Source organism: Beta vulgaris, chromosome 6 (genome assembly GCF_026745355.1).
Source record: "Beta vulgaris subsp. vulgaris cultivar EL10 chromosome 6, EL10.2, whole genome shotgun sequence".
NCBI classification, from domain to species: domain Eukaryota; kingdom Viridiplantae; phylum Streptophyta; class Magnoliopsida; order Caryophyllales; family Amaranthaceae; genus Beta; species Beta vulgaris.
Window position 1 is genome coordinate 66,109,068 of NC_079207.1, and position 27,669 is coordinate 66,136,736.

Genomic DNA, 27,669 nt, shown 5'->3' on the forward strand with positions numbered 1-27,669 from the left:
ACAGCCTACTTGCCTAGTATCCCAGTTTCCGTTGGGTTCCTTGTCAACTCACTTGCTCTTTCCATTCCATCATCCTCTTTAGTCTTGACTCCACGAAATTTCTCAAATTCTCTCTCTTCCTCTTTTCTACATCTTTTTTTTCCTCAATTTCATTTCACTTATTACAAACACGAGAGATCTGCTACTTCAGTCAACGCTGCTTCAAATTTGTCCCCTTTTCTTTTCCAGCACCACATTGATTTTTGGATGAAACGACACAATCACAATCACAGTTGTTTTAATTCTGTTCACTAGAGAAAAAAACAATCACAGTTGTTTTTTTTTTTCTTGATCATATGCAATTAATTTAGTCATGCAGTCTTCTGGTAAATTATCTTCTAACCTTTTCTCTTCTCTTATATACTTTTCATGTGTTCATCCTTTTTTTTTCTTTTTTTTTTTTTTCATTTCTACCACGTTTTTTTTAAATCTAAATTTAGTAGTTTGTGAGAATTGTTTATCTTTGTTAATGTTATTTGTAATTGTGAATTGGTGGGCACATAATTTATAAGCTTCGCAAAACTTTAGCTTTAACTTTACCAACTAAGCTAGATGACAACGACAGTTTGGTTATGTTTCTTTAATGGTAGAAGACTAGAAGTAGAACATTTTTTGTGCAATAGGGAATTTAGGTTTTACTAATACATGAGTGTGATGAACAAAATTTGTAGAGGGTATTTATTGATCATAGGGGGTGTTTTTGGTTTTGTGAGGACAAATAGGGGATGTTTTGGAGATGTTTGAGAAAATGATATGGAGACATTTTTTTTTTTTTTTGATAGAGTGTTTCTAAGTTTATATGAGTATTTTGTTCATCACAAATTTATGGAAGTATCATTTGCGTTTCAATCCTAATAATGTCTTCTTTATAATCAAGAATATGTCTAAAGGCTCAAAATAACCTTAGATATTCTAGGATCATAAGAAAGCTCATATATATATTTTTTACTAATATCCATAATTTACTAGCAAGGGGATTGCATCTCTCTATCTAAACTTGCTTGCAAGGGTTTAAATTTTGAAAGATAGCAAATTTGAGAACTTTGAGAGGTGACTTTGTTAAAATATGTTTCACTTACAAAAAAAAGATTTTTTTTATCAGGCCGTATTGTGATACATGGCCTATTTTTTATCATGATATCATGAGATTGAAACTTTTTTTAATTTGGCAATTAAGATGTTCAAGACTTTCATTTACCCCTTTAAGTATGTCAAGTTATGTTAGAAGTTAATTCTTAGCCATAATTCTTATGATGATGACTTATTTTCTCAAAATTTGTCAAATTTGAATAACCATATGCCGAAGCCTCAAAGGTGTTATTTGGAAATTTAAATATTGTTATAATTTAGAGACTCTAGGGGGGGGGGGAGAGTGGTTACTTTAGTCTTTATGTTATAATTTTAGCTAAAACACAATTTAGAAACTAGGGAAATTTCTTGAGGTACCCTTGAGGTTTGGCTTAATTCTCAAATTACACTTATTGAATTTTGAAGTTCAAAGTTTAAGTGTCAAGGGTAACTTAGGAAATTAATGCACTTGAATTTCGGTATATGATAAGAGTATTTTGAGCCAAAACACAAAGTCAGGGTTATTTGAGGAATTTTCCAAATGTGAAGGGTAATTTGAGAATTACGTCAAACCTCTAGAGTACATGAGGAAATTTCCCTAAAAACTAACATCGTATTTTCTTATGTGGTTGAGGTTTACATGATAGTTTAAGAGGGAGAAATAAGAATATCAAGATCTTGTTAGAACAATGTGTATGAAGAATGTAGCAATCGAATAATTTCTTTGAAGGCTAGTGTATGAAGTATGAACGTTTTCCTAATACTAAATTCTTGACTCTTTTGAAACAATGAAGTTGCATAATAATACTATTTAGAGTTTAGACACATGGAAGTCTTTTTGATTTTGCTTGTTCGAGAGAAACAATCTACAAGAGTTTGTGTGTTTAGGTTTACCAATCATTCAAGAACAAAAGGTTGCAGATGTAGCGAATTGGAAAGCTTAATTATATTTCATTGTATCAATTACATTATATAGCTATAATAGTAACAACTAACCATAGCTTAATTCTAGGAATTAGGGATAAACTTTGACTAATGATTAGGGATATACATTTACTACAACTTAAATATAAGGGATTACAATAACTATTGACTAACATATACCACATATATCTTCTACACGCCCCTGCAAGACACATGACCGGGACGAAATCTTGGACAAAAGTATAGGAGGTAACAAGCACCATATGTAGGAGAAGCTGTCGGAGCTCTAGCACGAGGTTGAGCGACGACGAATATGATCAATATAGTGTGCTCATGTCAGGGTTGGCTAAGTGCTATTGTTAGTGGAAGAGAATTTTCTTTTTAATATTAAAGGAGGGTGACAAAGAGGGGATAGGAGATGTTGAGTGTTTAGGTTTTCTGGAAAGAGAACAAGAGGTAGATCATTAGATAGTGTACAGGATATTTGGGGTTTTGCCGTTTTGGCCTTTCGAGTTAGAAGCCACCAGATTCAATACCCGAGAGAGGAGGGATAGAAGACCAGAAATGCTAAATCTCTTCCCCTGGAGTTTTAGGGGGGAGAAAAGAAAAAGAGAGGATAGTGTTTGCATGGCAGCATGGAGGCAACAAGTTTGGAGGAAGGAGTTTCATGTTCGGCAATGCTCTTGGTAGTCAAACTACGGGGGTGCCGAAGGAGTTAAGTCAGATTATTGTCGGGGTTGAAGTTTTCCCGATTTTAGAGGAGGGAGGTGTAGTATGGAGGGTTTCCATGTTCACCATTGGCGGAGAGGATAAGAAACTGTTGACACTTCGAGAGAGGATTAAAATTGCAGTCATTGAAGAAGGGATAGTGCATCGTGTAGCCATTAAAGAATTAGAAGGGGAAGCATGGAGAGGAAGGAGAACAGTTGGTGTGGTCAACATCATTTGTCGACACGGGCAAGGATTTTGATGGTGTACGTAGCCATTAAAGAATAGGAGTAAGCAAAAGACAGAATAGAGGGAAGAGGGGATTGCTGAAGCGGAAATATATTAAGGCTCACGATACCATGTAGAGAGTTGGAAACCTTAATTATATTTCATTATATCAATTACATTATATAGCTATAATAGTAACAACTAACCATAGCTTAATTCTAGGAATTAGGGATATACCTTGACTAACAATTAGGGATATACTTTGACTAACAATTAGGGATATACGTAACTAACAACCTAAATATAAAGGATTAAAATAACTACAATCTTGACAAAGATATACTATGGTCCTATTTAGTACTAGCGTTTGAGGTAGCGGTTAGCGGTTGGACAAGATTGAAACGCTACTTAAGAAAATTATGAATGTTTGGTAAGGTAGTGGTTGTAGTAGCGGGTAGCAGTTGGAGTAGATTATGAGTAGCGGTTGTGGAACGTTACTACAAGTAACGTTTGAGATTTAGAGGTAGCGGTCTAGCAAATAAACACTATATAATACATAAGGTAGAATTATTAACCAATGTTTTTTTTTTTTTTTTTCCTTTTACTGTTTATTAATTGTTTTATTTTATGGCAATTCAATGTTTGTTTTATAATAGCAGAGATGTAATTTAAATATTCATTTTAAAAATGATATGTTTTACAAGTATTTTAGTTAAAACTGGTAATATAAATTTTTTGAGAGTTGAATATTTTCTTAGATTTATACATTTCTTTGAGCAGTTAAAAAGTCGTATACTTCTTTTTGTGTAACTTCTTAGAAAAAATAAATATTGAACGAACATATGAAATTGTTTTAGTTCATATCATATTAGAATAAATGTCATTTATTGTCTTTTACAATTCCAACAGCTACTTTTGCCAAACACTTCTAATTAAACAACTAATTTAATCGCTGATCGCTGACAGCTACTAGTAGACAACTAGCAGCTACCCCCAACAGCTACAGCTACTACAACCGCTAACAGCTACCAGAACCGCTAGTTTTGCCAAACGTGCCCATAACATCTTCTACAGTAGATTGTTTGAAGAGTATACAAGATGATGCATATTTTCCACACCCTTCACATATGCTGCATAGTTTCTATTTATAGAAAATTGAGTAAAGGGTTGTGTCGCTTCGTTGAATTGAAGGATTTATCCATGGATGTCACTAAATTGTCCTTTATAACTTTTCTATTATTTCTAAAGAAATAATAATGCAAATATGTACTAACTGAAGGATTTATTTGTTAATGTCACTAAATTGTCCTTGAGTACTTTACCATTATTTCTAAAGAAACAATAATGCAAAACATGTACAGAACTTGGAGTCATTTCATTGTTTCAAAGTTTCACCATCGTGCAAAAAGTTGCACAATCGAGCAGCCCTTTGGGAACTTTCATGGCAAACATAGGGAAAACTTCTTAGCCAAATCTGCACTGTTTGCATAACCATGGAAATTTGCACTACCTGTAGTTCAAATCCAAGAAACTCGTCTTTTTTTTTTTCTATGACATTTCTTGTTAATACACGTTTTCTTGTACTTCTGAACTCGAAAAATTCTTGTGCAAGAAAAAGAACTCCAAATATTTGAATACAGAGAAGAGGTATACAATGAATATCCAACAAGTCTTAGTTGTAGATGAAGATTGACCGAATTCCAATGTAGGGGGATCTATAATACCTTTTTTTCATCTATTGATGAAAGTAAAGACATAAACTATTTGGTGTATTCAATTTGAAGAGTGCATCTACAAAATTTTGCACATAAGACACGTAGTATGATGACATAGTATGATAGAGAAGTACATGAATGATACTTGTATGTAGTACAAGAAACAATATGGATGGGTAGTGTGATCATCAATTGCGTATAATCAGGACCTTGTTTACTTGATTCAAAGGATTGTATGCATTCACGAGTAGCATGGGATTGTGAAATGTATTTCTGTTGGCCCACAAGGTATTATGGGTTGAAGGGAGGTAGATTTACAGTGGAATTTTAGAATTAGCCTTCCAATTAGTCTAATTTTGAGGGTAAGAGCATTTACATCTTCTCAGACCCTGCAAGTGCAGGAATTATATGAGACAATAATATGATCGCATATAGCAATGCGTGCTTTGTGAATATGAGATTGGACTTCAACATTTCTTGTGAAACACTTCTGAGTAAAAACTTGCTTAGTCCATCTGAGTGACTTTGATCTATCATCTATCATCTATCATCTATCATCTATCATCTTGAATCATAGAAGACAGAAGTTTTTGATTTGGGTTGTGCGATTGATGCACAATGATCAAAATAGCGTATCTATCATTTTATTGCTATATTTTTAATTGGAAGTTCGAGTTAGCTATTAGTAGAAGGTTATTCTCCCCGAGTCCTAGATTAACATAATCATACCTGCATTTGACTCTTTAGGTCAAAGTGAAAATCTTTTGGTTATATTTTTTTCTTAAATTTGGTGTATTATTGAGATACCACCACTCATGGAGATAACAGGAGATTAGTATGTAATTTGTGTACTACTGCCTCTATGAGCTATGGCCCTATTCCATATGATATAAGTCCTGGTTTATTCGTTGAAGTGTTCAAAACAGCTGCTTCTCTTTCACCACATATTATCATAAATTATATTCTTTTCGTCTGCCCAAGGCAATGTTAAATCAAGTGGTATCCAGTCATTTGGTTGACTTAACAGAGGTGTCTGTACATCTCTGGAAGTAGAAGATTGTAAAGTTTTATAATTGATTGGAACACAAGTTGTCGGTAATCGGGGATAGAATGGGCGGAGTTGCATACCTAGCTCCTCTAAGTGGAACTTTATGGTAGTCAACTTACCAGATTTAGGTACTTTCTAGGAACAGCACTTCGTGGGACTTACAATATCTCATTTTCTTGGGATTCATCTTACTGTCATTCACTTAGTTAAAACAAAAAGGGGTACAAGTTTGGTTTGAACAGTATCCTTCTGTTTGAGGGCATTTGCTGTAGTTTCAGCATTATGGCAAACCCATGATGAATTTATGAATTGATTTTTGCCTATTTTTACATTTAAATGGGATTTAGATTGCATATAGTAAGTGCAAGTGGAAAGGCATTGGATTTTTGGCACCCGCTTTCCCCCTTTTGCAAACCCTGCTACCCTAGTTCTTTTTTTTATTTGATTTAAAATTTTTACGGGGGTGTGGGTATTTTATCAGTATTTCATTAATAAGGATTTTCTTAGTTTGCCTGAAATTAAGTCATTTGAAGGGGAGGTGAACCCACTGTTAGTTGTTCTATGAACTTTTCATGGTTGCTAGTTGTTATATCTTTGAAGCTCTAGAACAGAAAACATGGGACACATCAGCACTAGCTGAATTATTTTATCCATGAATAAGGGATCAAAGTGATTTTCTTCCATCTTTAAAACTAAGGCGAAAAAAAGGCAAATGTCTTTCTGATAAATCTCCTGAAACATTTGGCACTAGATGTGTTCATTTTGGCAATTTGGACTTTGTTGGTCTTCTAATAACAACTTAATTGCACCCTATCTGATTGGATGGTTTATTGAGCTGGTAGTTGACAGATGTGTCTTCCTGAAACTCTCAGGATATGATATAAATGAACTCCTACAAGCAGCTCAGACACGTTGGCTGAAACCCGTGGAAGTGCTTTTCATTCTACAGAATCATGCAAATTACCAGATAACTCAGGAGGCTCCTCAAAAGCCACCTAGTAAGTGCTACTCTAACTGCCTTTCTTACTTATTGTATTTCTTGACAGCACTGACATTTTTAATATATATTTATTATGACAGGTGGTTCAGTATTTCTTTTCAACAAGAGGGTTCTTAGGTTTTTCCGGAAAGATGGCTATAGTTGGCGAAAAAAGAAGGATGGCAGGACTGTTGGAGAAGCACATGAACGTCTCAAGGTTTTATTTGGTTGCTTATGATTTTTCTGTATATGATAATAGTAGTTGAACACCTTTTTTCAGTTGAACTGAGGTCAAAACTCATTAGATTGAATTTCTGAAATTTTTTATGGAGAATGAGCAACTTCTTAGTCCTCAAGTAGAGCAAGATTCTACTGATCTGTTCAGAGATCATAATGTTAGGCTTGAGGTGTCATTATTCTCTGTTGTCAAATTCTGTTCATTACCAAAGACGCTATGTTTCCCTTGATGGCTTTTTGATTGAGTATTTAGTCTCAAAATCCTTAAATTCATAACACCGTATGATTGTAATATTCAGAATTCCATATTATCGGCATAGTTATTGTACTCAATACTGGGCATAGAGGTTAATGTACTTGCCTGTATACTGGTCTTTTGAGGCTGTTATTAAGGATTTGTTTACTTTGAGTTGCCAACAATGAACATCCAAATTAAGATTTGGTAGGAGGTTTCTTGTATGAGTTTATTATACTAGCTAATGAATTCCCCCTTTTTATGTGATCAAGGAATATTTTCTTTTTACCCTGGCAAGCATGAAAGGAAGCCTTCTATTTTTGTTTAACTTGATGTGACAAAAATCAGATGTCCTTATAATTTCATTTTTTTCTACTCCCTCCGTCCCAAAATATAGTTCCCATTTCCATTTTGGGTGTCCCAAAATATAGTTCCCATTTCCATATTTAGTTCTACATTTTTCCGTAATTTGTTTAGAAAAATCGTGTCCCATCATTTATTTGCTTCTTGAATTTTGTTTTTTTCCTTTGTTTATTCAACCAAAATGTTACAATTAATGCTCTTTCACCAATTATCTCCATTCTCTCTCCTAAAATCATCTTTTCCCATACAACATTTATTTAAATAAACAAAAAATCTTTACTATCTCAACTTGCATAAATTACCGTGAAAAAAGGGAAATGGGAACTATATTTTGGGACAGAGGGAGTACTCCAAATGTATTGATTGTTTAAATATATTTTGTAATTGCTGGAACAATAAGTAAATGGAAATTGGCAGATATATGTTTTGAACATGGTGCTGCTCTTGGACTGTCGCTGTAGATATATATTTTGAGTCGGTTTCAAGCTGTTTTTCTCTCTGGTCTCTTGTATTTTGAAGCTTGAATGTCCATTTGTACATGGCTAGGTTGGAAATGCTGAAGCTTTGAATTGCTATTATGCACATGGAGAGGAGAATCCAACTTTTCAAAGGCGAAGTTACTGGATGTTAGACCGGTGAGTTCACTGGGTTCTCTGTTGTGATTGTCCATGCATGTGATGCAGTTTTCTTTTCGAAAGTAGAATCAACCATCGGGGATAGGGGGGGGGGATCTTATCTAGGGGGATGCCTCTTATGGATTTCTAAAGGGGAGCCCTATGGAATGCCCTGTTAAAAAACCCGCTCATTGAGGATTATGAAGGTTCATCATGTGCGGCTACTCTAATATCTTATGCTCTCTTTTGTAGGGAGTATGAGCACATTGTTCTTGTCCATTACAGAGAGATCACTGAGGTAAGTTGAGAAGCATGGTGGACACATCCAGTTGTTTCCAAATTATTGCTAATGTCTTTAGCTGAATTTTATTTTAGTCTGATGTGATATGCATAGATTCTCCATAATTGAAACTTTCTGTTAACAAATCGTAATCTTTAGCTTACATATTTTTGGTATTCTTTTGTGTGTGAGCTGAACTTGAGAAGTTAGTTAACTCACTGTGACTCTTCTTGGGACTGCGGGGTTCTAGAAATTTTTTGTTTGCAATTTTGGAACTTGTGCCTTATGTTCCCTTATTGAAAAATAAAATTTCTTCCCTTTTTCTGTTGGAGTGATGGGTGCGACAAACTGACCATCACTTTGGTATCTTGTTGGCATTTTATTGGGCCTTTTTTTATTGCTTTGCTGGATCATCCAATATTGCTGAATCTCCCTAGTGGTTAAGGTTTGGCTTTACTGCTTTTGATTCAAAAACATATATTTTGGATAGTGGGAGTAAAACTATTTAGCTTTTTCCATTTATGGTTTCAAGGAGGATGTCCAATTCATTTGCACAACACCTAGACTGCTCTATTTGTCTGCTGGTCAACCAGAATCCCGGGCCAAGGGCTTGGGGTCTGTATCCTACATTCTCAGTTAAAGCCTTTAATAAAAAAATCACTGTATTTATATCTCGTAGGGGAAGCTTAGTTCTGGATCCATGGCAGAGTTGTCCTCTGGAACATCATCTTTATTCAGTCAGAGCCCCAGCGCATACACTATTCAAAAGCCAGTATCTTCGTGTTTGAGTGATGTTCATGAATCATACCAGAGTTATTCGAGTCCTGGATCTATAGAAGTCAGCTCAGATGCAACTATGGGGACAGGGATTGACTGCTTAAGTGGGTCAAATCCAACTGTAAATATGAGTATGTCGTCGGACTTTGAGGTTAGCCAGGCTTTACGGAGACTAGAGGTGCAACTGAGCTTGGATGGTGACAGCGTCAAAGAATATGCTCCAGTTGATGATCAGGATGGGAATGAAGACCTATATGGAGTCCTGGATGATCTGTATGACAGTAGATATGCTGAAGCGTTGTCCAAGTCAAATGGTCCTTCACAACAAGAGTACTCAGGTACAGAATTTTCTTTTGTTGTTCTATCATAGTTGTATTTATTTCAGGCTGTTTTGTGTCATTATATCTGCCTAGTTTGCAGCAGCAAGGGTTTTTGGGCCTTCTCTTCAATAAAAGAAAAAATAATTAGGAATTGTCAGAGTGAGTCATGAATTATAGGCTTCTGCACCAAAAATCAAACGACAAATTTTCAGCTATGGGTATGTGGCCCCCCTTTGTGCCTGAGTTTATTTCTTAGGTTTTAGTTTAGAGTTCCTAAGGTCGTTTTAGTTTAGAGTTCCTTAGGTCGTTAAATGAAGAATTAATGAGATGGTTCTTTTTATGTGTAACGATATCAAAGACAGAACCTGATGATGGCACAGGATCCTAGTGTAGGTGTGGAACTGATGTTGACACTTCTTTAGTATTTTATTGTTCAATATATCATGCAAAGGATACAAGATCATCGGCTCATTTCTGTAATAGGGATAAATATTCTGGTTGTGGTGATGGTAGTTGGGGGAGGGCGGGGGGCAAGCGTTCTGTGTTCTCCTCCTACTTTTATTGTTCTCCCCATTTTTGCTCTCTGTGTTACTGCCATTTCCTTATTAGCCAGTCGACATCCTTTTGAGACATACTTGGATGTTGGACAGAGTAACTTTGTGATTCTATGACTAAAATAGTGTCCAAGAGGCTCTATGAGAAGAACCCAAGCAAATTACTTATCCCATGATATTACCAGAATTCAACTTCTTACTCTTTTTTTTGGCGGGGAGGGGGAGGGAAAATATTACTGTTGCGAAAAGTTCTATTTAAATCTGTTACATGTTGATTTTCAAATTTTTCCGCTATCATTTATGGTAGATATGAGAAATAGTCTGGAGAAAGTTATGCAGGGTCTTCTTTGGTTTGGGGTGGAGGAAGGGAGATCATATTTTTATCTCAGACCTTGTCTCTGAGCCTAGTAGGGGGTGGGCTTGTTAGTATGCTGTTAGAAAACATCTTCCTTGCGGGTGCCCAACTTTAATGTATTCCCGAGCGACCTAATTACTTTTGGCACAGGGTCATCAAGAGAAGGTGTGATATTGTCTATACTTGGTGGCTTTGGATGGAATGTATCCATATTACTTTGTCCCCTAGTGGCCTAATTTCTTGGATAACCGACTTTGACGATTTCCCCAGTGACCTAATTACTTCTCTCACAGGGTCATCAAGAGGAGTTTTGCCATTGTTCAGATTTGGTTGGTTTGGTTGGGATGACTGCATATTACTTTGGTCCTTAATATGCATAAAAGCCTTTCCTTGTTAAATTATGAAGTTGAAATCAGCAGGGACAACCGTCCCGGCCCTTACGCAGTTAGGAAGATTGGCTGTTTGGGAGAAGACTAGGTAGCAAGCATGCTTTGTCCGTTCTTTTTCTTGCCTTCATCATTTTCTTCTTTGCTTTCAATGTTTTAAGTACTGGGAGATGGGGAAGGTTTACTAGTTTGTTGGGTGTCGTGAGTGAGAATGTATGCTTCAAAGTCTTGTTCGTAATGTTTGAATGGGTCATATTGCCATCTGTCTTTTCTAATTTCTGTAACAAAAAGTTGCAAAAGGTTCCATCCCTTTGTATTACATTGTTTGACACTGAAGGCTTTAGAGATCTTTTATTTATTTAATTTTTCCGTGTCAACTTCGGATAGACTAAGCCCTAATCAAGATGACGAAAAAGGAATTGCTAGACCGCATAGAGGCATTTTGCCTAATGTATAGGTGAGGATATACTTGTTTATGTATTAATACTAATTATGAGATCATATTTTAGTTTTGGCATAATCTCTTTGACGCAAGAGGAGATAAGTTCGCCCTTTTACATTTTAAAGGGCTGAAAGGTAAAGGATGGGATGTTCTGTAGAGCTTTAGTTTCCTTTTAAATTCTGTAAGTATTTTACCCTTCAAAGATCTTCAAGTCATTCATTGTTTTCGCCACTGGAAATTGGTTGTTTTCCTTGTTTCCTTTTCCTCGTTTAGGTCCTCTTAGAGTTGAATTTAAGTGATATCCAAGTAACCCAACATTTTGAGGAGTTCTTACTTTCTTAGAGTTCGTTGAAATCATATGCTAGATTGGTCCTAAACTATTAGAATCAGTTTGTGGATGGTAGTTGGCAGAACTAGAAAGAAGATGAAAATTGGGGAAAGAAGTAGAAGATTTTGTATAATTAAGTGAAAATTCAGAAACTGTGATAATTGGGGTGTTTGACAATTAGAGTTTTGGGGTATAAAGAGAATTTTGGGACCATTTTTAGAGTTTTTGACTAGTCAAAAACTCTATGGGGGTGTTTGGTAAAGAGAGTTTCAAGAGAGTTTTGGGTGAAAACATTCAAAATGAAAAAGCTCCTCTTTGGAGCTTTTTCTTTGGAGGATTAGGTGGGAGAATGTGTGAATGATTTTTTTGCCCATAATTATAATACTAACATATCAGTTAATATGTCCATAAATATCATTTTATACAAACAAAGGGTAATCAACTTTTAACAATCAACTAAGTTTTACCAAACACATTTATGTGAAAAGTTAGTCAAATTTGCGGTCAAATCTGCTAAACAAAAAGGTAAAACTCTAAACTCTAGTAACTAAACTCTAAACTCTATTTGTCAAACAGGGCCAATATCAAGCACTTGAGAGGCTTCAATCTCTCCAAAGAAAGCTAAATAACAATATAGGAAACTCTGAATAATATTCCTCATGCCCCCTCTCTCTGATCTCCTCCATTTATTGCGAAGCAAATTTTCTTTTTTCCTCTCCTAACTAACTCATTTGCTTTCTCTTGAAGCTAATCCTAACCAACTAATTATGTAATGGCTACACTACTCCTCATTAGGTCAGTCAATTACAAGGTAGTCCTAGAGCCCCTTTATGTAGGTAGTGAATGATGAAACGTAGAGGGAAGGATACAACCATCTACTTGAGGTATAACAAGGGGACACCTTATTGCCTCCTTTGGGGAAAATTAGACTTTTTGGTGAACTAGTGCGTGGAGTTTGAAGAAGATATGCTAGGCTTGCCGAACTCTGGATTCATTGACGGTGTGGATGTTGATAGTGACCAGCCTTGGTAACAATTTTTTTAAAATGTCAAACTGTTGAGAGTTGGTTGAGCTTGAGCCTAAATTCCTCATAATATGCTATGAAGGCCCAAGCACAACATGGTGAAATGGCTAATAATGGTATTTGTGGGGATTTCTGCAGGGTTTCTGCGTTTCTGCATACTGTATGGTTCTGGGCTTCTAGCTCTTCTTTGGGCTTGGGAGATGGATGTTAACTTACTCATTTGCCTACTCAGCCCCACCATGTTGTAGTATCTAGTGGATCGGATAGAGGTAAAGGTGATTGGAGATATAGTGGGGTATATGGTGGTTCAAATTGAGAAATATTTGGGAGCTGACTTGCCATGCTTAGTAGAAGGAGATTTCAATAAGATTCTTTTTAATTTGAAGATTAATGGGAGAAATGGCAAGGATAAGCATGTTCACTGTTAGAACAAAAGCAATCAATGGACAAAGAATATAGAACAATCAACATATAGATTTAATGTGGTTCACTAACACTGATTTGATTAGGTTGAGAGGAGAGAATACAAATTACAGCATGATAGAGGCACTAAAAGATTAAAAGGGTGGGAGAATTGTCCTGAAACGGTCGTAAAGGTTGTTCTTATGCCCGTTCAAAGTCGTGGAAGTCCTTATTATACCATCCCATGTAACCTCGAGGCATCCCACGACATTCGGTGCACGGGCCCAGGGAGGTCTAAAACCGTGACTTAGCCTTCATTTTTTATCGTTTTAGGGCTCCTCCGGGCACGGTCATATTTTTCGCCAAAAGCCTTCCTATAGGGTGCGATACGACTTATAATGCATCTCGGGTACTATGTACCATCTGAATTACCCAGAATGTCATCAAACCACCCATTTATCATTTTGTAGTGCAGCCACAGAATAGTCCCGAAACGTTCGTAAATCTTGTTCGTATGCCCGTACAAATTCGTGTAAGTCCTTAATATACCATCCCATGTCCCTTCGAGCCCTCCCACGACATTCGGTGCACGGGTCCTGCGGAGGTCTAAAACCGTGACTTATAGCCTTTTATTTTGACTGTTTTAGGCTCATCCAGGCCCGGTCATATTTTTCGCCGAAAACCTTCCTATGGGGTGCGGCATGACTTCTAATGCATCCCGGGTGCATCGCACCATCTGAATTGCCCCAAAATGCCACCAAACGACTAATTTATTATTTTGTCGTTGAACCACGGAATAACCCCGAGACGGTCGTAAAAGTTGTTCATATACCCGTTCAAAGTCGTGAAAGTCCTTAGTATACCATCCCATGTCCCCTCGAGGCATCCCACGACATTCGGTGCACGATTTCCGGGGACGTCTAAAACCGTGACTTATCGCCTTCAATTTTCATCGTTTTAGGCTTTTTCCGGGCCCGTTCATATTTTTCGCCGAAAACCTTACTATTAGTGTGGCACGACTTATAATGCAATCATGGGTGCTTCACACCATATGAATTACCCCAGAATACCACCAAACCACGCATTCATGATTTTGTGGTGCAGCCCCGGAATGACCTTGAAACGGTCGTAAAAGTTTTCTTATGACCGTTCAAAGTCGTGTAAGTCCTTAATATACCATCTCATGTCCCTTCTAGGCATCCTACGACATTCGGTGCACTGGTCGCGGGGACATCTAAAACTGTGACTTAGTCTTCCATTTTGACCGTTTTAGGGCTCTTGCGGGCCCGATCATATTTTTCGCCGAAAACTTTCCTATGGGGTGCGGCACGACTTATAATGCATCCCGGGTGCATCGCGCCATCTGGATTGCCCTAGAATGACACTAAACAACCAATTTATTATTTTGTCGTGCAGCCATGGAATAACCCCGAAACGGTCGTAAAAACTATTCTTATGTCCGTTCAAAGTCGTGGAAGTCCTTAATATATTATCGCATGTCCCCTCGAGGCATCCCATGGCATTTGGTGCATAGGTCCCGGGGACGTTTAAAACCGTGACTTATAGCCTTCAATTTTAACCGTTTTAGAGCTCCTTCGGGCCCGGTTGTATTTTTCGCTGAAAATCTTCCTATGGGGTGCGGCACGACTTATAATGTATCCTGGGTGTTTCGCATCATCTAAATTGCCACAGAATGCCATCAAACCACCCATTTATGATTTTGTGCTGCAGCCAAGGAATGGCCTGAAACGGTCGTAAAGGTTGTTCTTATGCCGTTCAAAGTCGTGGAGGTCCTTATTATACCATCCCATGCCCCCTCGAGGCATCCCACGACATTCGGTGCAAGGTTCCCAGGGAGGTCTAAAACCGTCACTTATAGCCTTCGTTTTTTACCGTTTTAGTACACCTTTTATAAGCTAAAATGAAAGCCCAAAAACGGACCCAAAGCAGAAACAAATGTGGTAAACCCCATATACAGATTCAGAATCAGATGCAAGATCCTCGTGCTGGGTTGTTCAGATCTCCAAATTCAAGGAATCCCAACATGATCGATAGCTTCAGGCTGTTCTTGGATGGATATGGATCTGAATTTTAATATTTTTGGTATTGGTGGAATTGTAGGAAAGGGAATGTGTCGATCAAGGGAAGACTGGACAGGTTTGTGGCAAACTTGTACTGGTCTACCTTGTTCCCTTTTTCTCATGTCACATTTATTGATGACAATTACTCCGTCATACCCATTGTTTTCATTGAAATTGGACTATAATGGATGAGCATAGAAGAGATGACATGCACTTGTTTTGGGTTGGAAAATATGTGGAACTGGATGCTGAGTGGGAGTAGGTGCTAAAGGGGGACTAGAGAGTGGGATGAGTCGGGATGATGGAGAGGCTGGCATTGTGCTATCACCCTTCGTGAGTGAAATGATAATTACTGTGGGGACAAAATGTGGAAGAAGCATTTGGACTTGCATGCAACAAAGACAATAGAGGAGAGGAAGAAGCATTTGGAGGAGGTGAGAAATTTGGAAATAAAGTGAAGACCATGTGATGGTGGCAATTATGTACGATTTCCTTTTAATATGGAAGTCAATTCAAGATTTTTTTATAATAAACTTAACGTCCAAAGAAAGACATACCATTTTGGGATGTTAATTAGAAGTTAGGTAAGGAAATAGCTTGATCGTGGATATATTTTGTGCATCTACTTAATAAAATAGGCTTGGAAACTATTGAGGATGTGCTGCATTATATCTAGCTAAGGGTGACAGAGGAGATCAATGTTCTATTAGGAAGTCATTTTGCAGGGAGGCAAAAGGCATCCAAAACAAATGGTGTGAATACCCTTCTATTTAAATAAAAAAACTGGCAGTCTTCTTCTATTTGTCAGTTAGTTAGTTAGTTCTTCTCTTGACGAGCATGAGTTCCCTGATGGCTTCAATAATACCCTTGTTTTGATTAGAAAAGGTGCAACAACCCCATTTTGTTGCTGGCTGTACCATAAGTTTATGCAATGTTGTGTATAAACTCTGCTCTTAAGTACTAGCTAGTGAGATTAAGTTGATAATCCTTTAGTCACTCCTGTTAATCAGAGGGTGTATCTTTGGGGTTCTTTTTGCTATTAGTATATCAGAGAATTTTGAAATGTGATATATGTGGTTCTGTATCTTTCCCAGGTAAATGCAAATGTAATAGTTACTAGTTTTATATATAAACAATAATCCAATCACTTGGTGGGGGTGTGGGGATTAGTCGTTGAAGTTCTTTTTAATAGTCCATCAGCTTCCGAGGAAAGTAAAATTTGAACATGGCAATACATGGATTATCAAGGAAAAATTGGTTTGAGTGGTTTTCAGAGAAGTAGAAATGTGGAGCTAACTGCAGTAGTATGAGGGATTCAGCATTTGAAAATTCTTGAGGGTAAATGCATGATGGGGTAAGAAGTAAAGATCATGTGCGCAGTTGGGTCTTACCAAGCGGCATTGTGTAGATTGGCAGTTTTGCACTCATCTGGGAATAGTTCAATTACCAAGTGGTGTTCCCATTTAGTTGGAAGATGGAATTTGAACTTTGACATGGCAAAGCTGGGGGTGGGCTTTGGATGGGCATTACAGCACTTGGGATGTGGTGGTGTTGGTTGGGGTCAAGCCAGTGATTGGGTAGTTTTAAGCTCGAAATTGAAGAACCTGGATCCTTTCTGTTTGAGCTGAAAGCCACACAGGAGATGGGGGTATAGAGATACAACTCATAAATAACTCACAAAGGGGAACTAGAACTACTACAAGACCCAGCTGTTGGAAAAAAATATTGAAGGGAATCTGACTTCTGCTAGTTTATGTGATTTTTTTTTCTAAGATCCGTTTTAAGCTAGAGGATAGTAACGTAGCACTTAATCTGGCCAAACTCCAGTCATTTTTGGCCAGAGGGGAGGAGGAAGTTTTGAAATTAGCTAATGTGATATGCGTTCACAATTTCTTGAGATGGGTTCCCATCAAAACAAAGTACAATTTTATTATGAGGCTGTTTGTGTTGACTCATACTACCTTCGTTTCTTTTTAATCTACATGGTTTGACTTTCACGCAACGCATAATTTTGACCATTAATATCTTTAATTATGTATAAGTAAAAATTTAAAAAGTTGATATTTGAAAAATATATGTCGAGACGAATCTAACAAGATCCCACATGACTATATATTTTCCTATGTACCAACAATGGTCAAAGTGAAGTATGTAAATAGTGTCAAAGTAAAAAGTGCGTAAATTAAAAAGAAATGGAGGTAGTATGTAATTAGCATCAAAGTAAATGAGTTAACGAATTTCATCTATGAATATGAAAACGTCTTACCTGATTGGTGAAGTTGTTACTTTTTAAATAAATTTGCTAGTTAGTTATAGTTATATTTATCTTCCAAACTAAATTTGTATGTAATAAATTTTTTTGGTTAAACAATGTTCTCCTCTGGTGCAGTCAAGGAACCAATAAGTAGCAATGATGCTTGTTTGTTGAGTGAATTGCAGGCTTTAGAGAAATCCAGTGTTGTCTTCTGATGGAGAGATATTCGGATAGGGCTAAGAGAGATGTGGTGTTCTTTCTGAGTTTCTGTTATCTTTTTCTTAATCTATAGTTTTCAATTTCTGTTCATATTCTGTTGCTCATTTGGTCAAGCTAAATAGTATTTCGTTTGACTTGTGAGCTTCTAGTCGACTTAATTGTGATATTTTACGGCTCAAGGCGTCTGTTTTTGGATTATGGAATTTAGTATATGGGAAAGTCTTTGCTGCTGAGTCGGATGGCTAAGGAGATGAGACCGTTTATGTGTATGTAATAGTGTAAAGGAGGATCAGATTGGGTTTGAGTTTTTGTGGGGTTAGGCGGGAGTAGCCAGTCCAGCCACACTCTGACCATGTATTGGAGTTGCAGTCGCGGGAGGTGAATTTCTGTGCAATTGACATCCAAAGCAATAATCAGAGGTTTTGGAAGCTGATGACGGGTGAGTTCCAGTATGGTCTTTGGAGAATTTAGTGTCCTGTATAGTCAAAGATAAGTGGACTACTCATTACTCGATTTTGTTAATATTGGGTTCCGGAGTTCTGGTAAGAGTCAAATTTTCTTTCTGCAGTAATATAGGTGGAGATATTTGTTGCATCAAATTTGGAAGCTTTTGGATGCTACTTATCTTGAATGATGGATCCACATACATTCTGGACGCAACTCTATTCTCTAGGCTAGACCTATGGTATAGTCTTCTACAAGACCAGGCCTTCCTCACTCAGGCCTAGTTTGAAATGAAAAAACTGCTAATGCTCGAGCCAAGGTTATCATTCCCGAATTTCAACTTCTTCTAGTAGAATTGAGCCACATTCACTAAGACCTATACTACTTAGGGGTTATTTGGTTAGAGGGTTTCAAGAAAAGGAAAGGGAGTTGTTCTTGTATTTCTCTTTGGGTGTGTTTGATTCAGTCTTTTTGGCATTTTCTTTTCACGGCGCTTGAGTGGAAGTACCTAAAACTCCATACTCTGATTTCTCTCATACCCTCAACTTTTTCGAGTTGAACTCTCCATGTGCCACCTGTGCCAAACTCGGTAACCCACCTTGAATTGTTCAAGGTGCATCACCACACCATAGCACATCCAAAGGATTAGTAATAGTTAATTAAAAATTAGATTATTTCTACTGTCGTTTTTGTTGCAACATTTGACTTTTGCACTATTCATATAGTACCTATCACCAGTAAGGCAATAATCTTAGACTCATGTATAAAAACAAAAAGTAGTACATAAGACGTTATTGGATACATCAATGTATATTTCATAATGCCAACTTCATAAAAGTTTTGCTAATAGATGAATAGAGATGTTAATAGTCAAAGTTTTGCGTTGGTAAACGTGAAAGTCAAAACGTTACAACTAAAAAAAATAGAGGTAAGTATATAAAAGAAAATTTCTGTGAAATAGATCGCTTACTTCAAACTACACAGTTGTATTGTTAGCTTAATCTACGATCTTTCTAAGTCTCAATTATATCTTCCTCATATTCAACCCCTTGTGAGTTTCAAAATTTCTCTTGGACCCCAATGAAATATAATCCTGTTGAATAGGACAAGCTTTTAAAACAATAGGAAAATCCCTCCCAACCAAAGATTTTAGGACATTTGGGTCTCTAAAAGCAAAAATTTTGGAGTAGTGACCAGGTGGAACGATTGGTAAGTTTTAGATCCAAGAAGAATTGGAAATATTCTAAAGTAAAGCTTAAGGTCCATAATGAGGAGGTTTTGGGTATGCACAATATTACAACAGTAAGATCTTGAAATGGGAGGCTTTTGTCATTGCTAATGCTGTAGTTGAGCCTTTTGCTGAAATAGGAGATTGTTCTTAATATGACTCTTGATAAGGAGGAGATACATATTGTTGCTTTTAGTATGGGGGAGAATGGCTTGTTTTATGTAATTTTCCAAGAATGTTGGTATATTTGAAAATTCATTAGGTGTTTCAAAGGTGTTTCAAGAGTGTTATGATGCCAAGTGATTGCAAAATGTGTAAAATTCACTTATATCTTTCATCATTTAGAAAGTAAAGTTTTTGAAAAATAGTGATTATGAATCTTCTGGGCTCCGCACTACTAGTATTTGAAAGATTTAGCAAGATCATTTCTATCAGGTTAGCGGTCGTTCTTTTGAGAAAATGCGATGTTTGGATCTCCATGGTGGAAGTGGAATTGGTCTTGGTATAGGTATTGCTCGTCTTCTGAGTATACAGTGTTTATTACTAGGTGTCCTAGAAGTTTGTTTGGATTTTGATTGGTCCGGGATGGGGTGATCTTGTATCCTCTTTACATTGTTTCTTGAAACTTGGAGCCCTTATCTCTATTGGTAGAGGCTTTGGGTTTTGCCGTGGGGTTTACTGTGGGGGAAAGAGTGTTGCTAGCTTCCCACCTTCATTTTGCTGATTATGTTGCTCTTTTCCACTTTGATGTGGTCATCTTAAACAATGTTCTGACCATGTCCTATAGGTTTTGTAATTATTTTTATGTTGGAGACTATTATTAGATAAGTGTAGCGTCTCAGAGATCATTTTGGATTCTTCTTCTTTCATTGAGTTTGCTATTAAGTGTCTCGTCCAGAAACTCTCATTAATATACCGAGTCCCTGTCAGGGAGAGCTCTGGAGGCTTTTTTTTCAGGGAATTGCTGGGGGAAAGAGTTTCCAAAAAAGTAGGGCGGTGGAAGATTGCGTACTTTATTATGAGACATTGTATTAGCCTTATCCAGTCTTGCTTCTGTAGTATCCCCTATTGTATTCTCTCTCGTTTGATGTTTTATTTGTGGGGGATTTGGTCTTATTTTATTGCATCATCGTGAACCTTGTTCAAGAGTCTCTCCAGGTGTTTTTTCCAGTTTTTGTTGAGATCATTGCACTTTTCTCTTCTTTCTAATTTTGAGTAACTTTGCAGAAAGAGTGTTGTTAGATCAACTTTACTTTTCGTTTTTCCCCATATTACAAAGAGTAAGATGGAGTACTTATTCATGATGCCATCATTGAGATTATCATATTTGATCATTTTACGAGGATGTTCGCGTAGTGAGTGTCAAAGTCACTATATTACAGCTGAAAGAGTAGAAGTAAAAACACAATATTCCCCTTATTCTACAACTGTACTTTTCACTGGCATGCACAGGACCATTGAAGTAGTGCCAACCAGTACTTCTCTTTTCTGCTGTTTAATCTTATCTTACTTGTCTTTCCACTCACAGGCATGCACACAACCACACATGCATATAAAATAAAGCATGATGATGATGATGATGTGTCATGTGTGTTTAAATCTCAGATGCTCACACTCTGACAAGGGTATGAAGTCCGTACATGTGACTTCGATTTTCAGCAAGACACCGCAAGTATCTTGCGTAAGATATTTGTGGAGAAAAATATAAAATAGAGAAAAAGGGAAAATGTATGTGCTAAAAAAGGGACTTGACAAGAGAATATATCACCATAAGCCAATAAGTAAATCTAAAATGTGTATATATGTAATTATAAGTGAGAACACATGCAAAAGTCTTTATATTTTAGAATCAGGAATATGTTACGTGAATGCCCATGTTTGAAAATTTGAACCCCCGCGTGTCCGATGCTTGATGTGTACCCGTACTTGACACTCATACCTGTGTCTAAGTAACATAGTGTTGAGCACACTTTTATTGTTGTTATGCCCTAAAACATGTTACTGTCTTGTCCAAGCCTTTGTAACTTATACTGACAATGATGTGTCACCAATCAACATCATCACATGATTGTTTTTGCTTGTTTACTTTTAGAAGTTACTTATGGATGTGATAGTTCAAGTTACTACATAGTAATCCAGAGAAATCGTTCCTGAAAACTTATTGATTTTTAGGTGGTAATGAAGTGCATCATGATGTTACGCCGGGCATGGTGCAGAGTATTAAAAATGGTGAATCCTTATGCTGGAAAGGTTTCCTTGAGTTGTCCAAGGATTCCCTAAACTTGAATGAAGAAGGAGAGAAGGCATACATCCTAAATGAAATTGTGAGTTTTCTGGTTATCCTTTTTTTCCCCCCTGATTTCACATGCCTTTTCAAAAGATGTTATGGGTTTTGGTAATGTAAAGCTTTCTTGGTATAGTCTTGAGCTTCTTGGTAATGCAAAGGCGTAAGTGTGTGATTGATGATTTCTGGGCAATGGCCTGAATTGTTCAAGGCTGGAAAACAATATACAACATTATTAACAGACAGTGGAATTTAGAAACTGCTCTCTCCAAATTGTAAGGGTAAAGCTGCACCGGCCATCCTTGCTTTAGCTTTCTGCATTGGCTTTTATTATTGAAAGTAAAAATAAGTGACACAAGTAGTTACTTAGAAAAGTGCAAGGGTGTGGAATGTTGCAAACCAGGCATACTGAAGTATTTCCTTTTACCATTTTTGCTGCTCTTATACCATTCAAAAATGGTGGATTAAGATTAGTCTTATGCAGTATTGCACTGTTTTTCTTTTAACTTTCCCCATTGCAACTACTGGTATGCTGTTAGAGATCAGCTTAAACATGGACTAAAGTCTCATTTGTAACTTTAATATTTGATTTCTGTTTATCTAACCTTTTCCTGAGAGTATTCCCATGCCAGGAGAAAGAACCATCATCTTCTGGGAGAACAGCTGAGCCAGTGAACCATCAACCTCAAGCTTTTGAAGCACAGATTGCTGGAAAATGTACATTCTGTTTTACCTCTTGAAGTTTCACAGGTCCCTCCCCTGGGATTTGACCAACTTTTGGGTGCAGATAAGTTTTTTGCTCTAACAGCTTTTTTTGTGTTTACAACTGTTGATACAGGGACTGAAGCAGCCAAGGATATGGATATGCTAACTTATTCGCCTCAGATATATTCTTCCGTCCCAGAGTTGTCGAACATGCTGCTTGATTCAAATCTTGGAATGTCTCTTGGCGCAGATTCAAGCTTGACAGTTGCAAAGGAACAGAAATTTACCATATGCGAAATATCTCCAGAATGGGGATTTGCAGATGATTCCACAAAGGTATTTAATGATACTTTGTGCAGGGATGTCACATGTTCATATATATATCAATATAGTGCTGCATGAGGTAGAAAATCATCTGAGGGTGTGGCATGTGCCTTTCTGATTTCATGTTCCCTTTCTCATCTCTGTTGACCTTTCTTTTAAGTGGTGGGGACAGTTTGTGGGCGTATGCCAATATTATTCCTGATCTTGCAGGGATGATGCAAGTTGTAGCTCTTAGTTTTCTTCCCAGACTGTTTAATGAATCGTTTTTTTTCTGGTGCAGGTCGTTATTATTGGATCTTTTCTCTGTGATCCGTCAGAGTCTAGGTGGCTTTGCATGTTTGGTGATGTTGAAGTTCCTCTACAAATTGTCCAGAATGGCGTCCTTCTTTGCCAAGCTCCTCCTCATCCATCAGGAAAGGTGACACTGTGCATAACTTCTGGGAATCGAGAATCCTGCAGTGAGATTAGAGAATTTGAGTATCGTAATAAGCATAGAACTTGTATCCAATGTGATAAACATGGAGCAGAAACAACTAGAAGTACAGAGGAGATGTTGTTACTCGTAAGATTGGTGCAGATGCTTCTTTCAGATTCACTTCTCCGACAAGGAGAAGGCAATGAGTTGGGTGCTGACAAACAAAAGATTAATTGTGATTCATGGAATCAAATTATTGAATCTCTCTTAGTTGGTGGTGCAACTTCAGTTGACACCCTTGACTGGTTGTTGCAACAACTTTTAAAGGATAAGTTGCAGCTATGGCTTTCCTCCAGACCCATAGAAGGAGGAGGTGGAGACTGTTCCTTGTCCAGAAAGGAACAAGGAATAATTCACATGGTTGCTGGGTTGGGATACGAGTGGGCTTTGAACCCGATTTTGGAATGTGGAGTTGGTATAAATTTTCGTGATATTAATGGCTGGACTGCCCTGCACTGGGCTGCAAGATTTGGAAGGTAACTTTTATGGTCCCAGCATAACCAGTTATCTTATGAATAGTTGTCTTTATTTCACTTTTCAGAATTTTCAAAGTGTTTCTATTTGAAATTCTATAGAGATGTATTTAACTCTTGGACTCATGGTTTATTGCAAATTAGAACTTCGCTGTAGGCTTGAAATGATATTTAAAAGAAGTTGTGCATCTTTCCAAAAATATCCTGAACTTTGTGGCTGAATCAGGGGAAAGAGCAGTTGGCTGTATAAGTGTGCAGAAGGTTGAGAGAGTTTAATCTTCAGATGCCATACATACACATGTATGTAATTGTTGTAATGGAAAGTGTGTTTTCGGGATTATCTCAAATAAAACAGCAACATTCTTTCTGGTCAGTGGTGAACACTAGTACCTTAGGATTTGATAAGAGATTAAGATTCTACCTATTTGAGTTTAATTGTAAACTTTTCCCCCTAGGTATTAGTAGCTTATAAATACAGAGTTCTTGTGTCTCAGCATACTGAGTTGAGAGGTTGACAATATGAACCTTCATGAGATGAAGATCTTCGACCAAACTAGTTCTAATAAGTGCTTATTGAGGACCTCGTACCATCATGGCTCTTTTGGCTGACTTCATGAGAAAGAATGACGCTAGGTGGTGGGAAACTTCAGGGAAAGCTTCCAGCATAAGAAAAAGAAAAATGGCCAAAGTCGATTTCCTTATGGTTTATTGGATATATGTGAAGTCTTTTTCACCTTCTTTTGATGATTTAGGAGCTGAAATAAAATGTGTTGTGACCACATTCTTGAGTGAGGAGGTTTTAAGAAAGTCAACTCCTTCAATTCTACATAGAAATTTAATTGCCAGTCTTAATTAATTTGTGGCAAGGATGCCTATGCGTCAGTGCAATGCGTCCAAGTTCTGCAATTCCTTTCAAATTAATTTTTAAAGTTCTGAAATCCGTTTGATGTGACCTAAGGACTCTGATGCCCTTGAGAGCTTCACTTGAATGATCTTTTTGTTTTCTAATATATGTAATGCATAATTGCTTATGGTCCCAAACTGTTGCTGCAATGACATAACACTTGCTTGTTTCTTTGACAGAGAAAAAATGGTTGCTTCTCTTATTGCTCTGGGAGCATCAGCTGGGGCATTGACTGATCCCAGTTCACATGATCCTACCGGTAGAAATGCAGCATACATTGCTGCTACAAGTGGGCACAAGGGACTTGCTGGTTATCTGTCAGAACTGGCGCTTACTAGTCATCTCTCATCCCTCACATTGGAAGAAAGTGTACTCTCCAAAGGTTCTGCTGATGTTGAGGCTGAATTAACTATTAATAACATTTCGAAGGAAAATGTCAACTCAACAGAGGACCAACTTTCATTAAAGCACACCTTGGCAGCAGTTAGGAATGCAGCTCAGGCTGCTGCACGGATTCAATCAGCATTTCGTGCCCATTCTTTCAGAAAGAGGCGACATAGGGGAACGACTAGCTTAATGGCTATCACTGACCTGGATGAGTATGGTTTCAGTGAAAATGACATTCAGGGCCTTTCAGCTGCATCGAAATTGGCATTTCACAATCTGCATGATCATCAAAAAGCTGCATTATCTATTCAGAAAAACTATCGGGGTTGGAAAGGTCGAAAAGACTTCCTAACTTTGCGCCAGAAAGTAGTGAAGATACAGGTACACGTGTCTGTTATCATCATTTCATAAAAAAGATTTTATTTTTCTCACCCTGCCAACCTACTTGAAAGTCTACTTTTTTTTTGAATTCCAAAAAAAGTGAAATCTATAACCTCATCTTTCATCTGCTTCCGGAAGAAATCGAAGAACTTCTTGAGAATCCTACAACATCTATTCGTTCTTTTTTCTCTGGCAGATGGTCCGAACTTCATCTGGGTTCAAATCCTACTTCTCTTTATACTTATACAGAAATATTAGTTTGTCTTCACCTTTCCTATGTTCATACCGTCTTTTCTGAACTGTCCCCTCACCTTTCCTCTACATATTTTATTCTTGCATACAGTCTCTTTTGTACCTAACTCATTTGGCCTATCCTACAATATTGCGCTTCTTGGGAATAAATCTGCATATTAGGTAATGTCATGGTTGTTTCAGGATGTAATGATCATGATAATTCCACTTTGTATTGTTCTTTTTCTTCCGATTCAGGAAGCAGTACGAGGGGTTGGGAGCTGGAACTACTCATACTGTTTATGTATTTTTGGCATGGGAATTATAAGATCATGTTATTTCCTTCTATTGGCAGGCTCACGTGAGAGGTTATCAGGTTCGAAAGAAGTACAAGGTTATTTGCTGGGCAGTTGGTATTCTAGACAAGGTTGTACTGCGTTGGCGCCGTAAAGGAGTTGGTTTACGAGGATTCAAACCTGAGTCAGATCATGTTGACGAAGATGAAGATGATGACGATGTCATCAAGGTCTTCCGGAAAGAGAAAGTCAATGTTGCTATTGACGAGGCTGTCACAAGAGTGCTATCCATGGTTGAATCCCCAGAAGCCCAACAGCAATATCATCGCATGCTTGGAAGATTTCAAGAAGCTAAGGTATTAATGATGCTGATTTTCATAGATGGATTCGTAATTTCATCTGCCTACCATCATTTGATAAGGCATTCCTTAAGCTTTTTACCCTGGATTCTTTTTGTAGATGATTCTAATGCACGGATCTGGCTTTCCAGTCCTAAGTTTTAAATTATTAATGTTAGTGCCCTTATCTTGAATTGGTTACTCAATGCTTCCTCCATTTTTATTAATCACTACCTATGCCTTCGCCACACATATAAAGGCAATGGAAAAATAGAAACATGAGCGAGACAACTGGTCCCAGTAACGTGAAAAGTAGATGTCAGAGGAAAGAGTTACAAAAAATAGATATACAGTGATTAATGGTACATTTTCATTAAAGGGAAATGTAGTGATTAGTAAAGAATGGAGGATACAACTAAAATTTTCTAATATTAGCTAATAAACCTGTCGGAAGTACTATGGGCATGTTAATTCTAGGGTGGAAATACTATAAGATAATGGACTTATGATACCTGATTAGTGAGACATAACAGATATTGAGAAAAGAGCCGAGGTTTGGAACATGGAGGGAATGGGGAGAGGAAAGAGATTTGGATATGAAGCAAGCAATGGAGTAATCCAGTGCAGCTTGGCTCAGTTCAAAATTTAAAAGCTTGTTTCGGTACAGATCTAATTCAGCAAGTTCAAAATTGATCTTGTGCTTGGTTCAAGCCACAAAGTTGAGTTTAGGCTGAGTTTGGGTATGAGTGCATAGTTCAATCTTGAGCTTAACTGGATTACTTCAAATGTATTTATTATAAGGCTTTTATTTTGTTTGTTTTTGAGTTATCATGTTTTATTTGTTATTGCTCATTTTATATAATTAGATGTGATGTAGACTTGTTTTCTATGAAGGGGAAATACATCTTAATTCGAGTAATTAGTAAATGTATCGAGAAACGAACAATTTAGGTTAGAAACATGTGCACTTTTTTAATGGAACTTAATTCATCTTGTGGCTGACTCGTTTGCCCTCTTCCACATCAAGCATTCCGGATTGTGTATGTAGCAGTTGCAGTTGTATTTTTCACTATTTTTTCTCGATTATTCAGTAATGTTACCTCAAGCAATTTCGTGTTTTGGCACTGTATCTGATCAGAACTTCCAAAAATCATGTACCAACTTGTATATGGGATCTCTGAATGTCTATATTATATTGCAGGCTGAGCTGCAAGGCCTCACGAGTCCAGAGGCCTCAGGTTCCGAAGATAGTCTTTTAAACATGACTAATGATGATAAGTTTGTTCATTAGGTACGAAGATGGTGTTTCCTTGAAAGTACTGATCCTTCTTTGTCTAACTCAAGCTTGCTAGATTGGTTTAAATTCGGGCACTATATAGGTATATGAAATAGATAGCTGATGTATTGTGCTGTTTTTCTAGATCGTTTACTATTCAATACCAAATTTTAATATTGGAACAACTACCCGTTTTTAGTAGATGGGTTACTACTGTATAAGATGTCCATATATCTGATGTAAATGTATGTAAATAACAATTGCTGGATCCAATAACATTTAGTCAAGTGTCTTCTCACTTTCAGCATTGGCTATTGAACCTAATTTGCATACAACATTATGA

At 37.2% G+C, this 27,669-nt stretch overlaps 1 protein-coding gene across 4 annotated transcripts; it reads left to right on the forward strand.

Annotated features, from left to right (window-relative positions):
• Positions 1–27,630, forward strand: LOC104897544 (calmodulin-binding transcription activator 4). 4 transcript variants are annotated; one of them, XM_010684437.4, is made up of 13 exons: positions 1–365; positions 6,603–6,728; positions 6,811–6,926; positions 8,091–8,179; positions 8,411–8,456; positions 9,118–9,553; positions 21,425–21,576; positions 22,169–22,253; positions 22,375–22,577; positions 22,846–23,516; positions 24,597–25,185; positions 25,772–26,068; positions 27,252–27,630. In XM_010684437.4, the coding sequence occupies exons 1-13, from the start codon at positions 353–355 to the stop codon at positions 27,339–27,341; spliced, it is 2,913 nt and encodes a 970-aa protein (XP_010682739.1). In that variant the 5' UTR covers positions 1–352; the 3' UTR covers positions 27,342–27,630. The 4 variants fall into 4 exon arrangements, with proteins under 4 accessions (XP_010682739.1, XP_048502402.1, XP_048502403.1 ...); XM_048646446.2 differs by lacking the exon at positions 1–365 and adding an exon at positions 1,396–5,858; XM_048646445.2 differs by lacking the exon at positions 1–365 and having other exon boundaries at positions 1,392–6,728.
• The last annotated feature ends 39 nt before the right edge of the window (positions 27,631–27,669 follow it).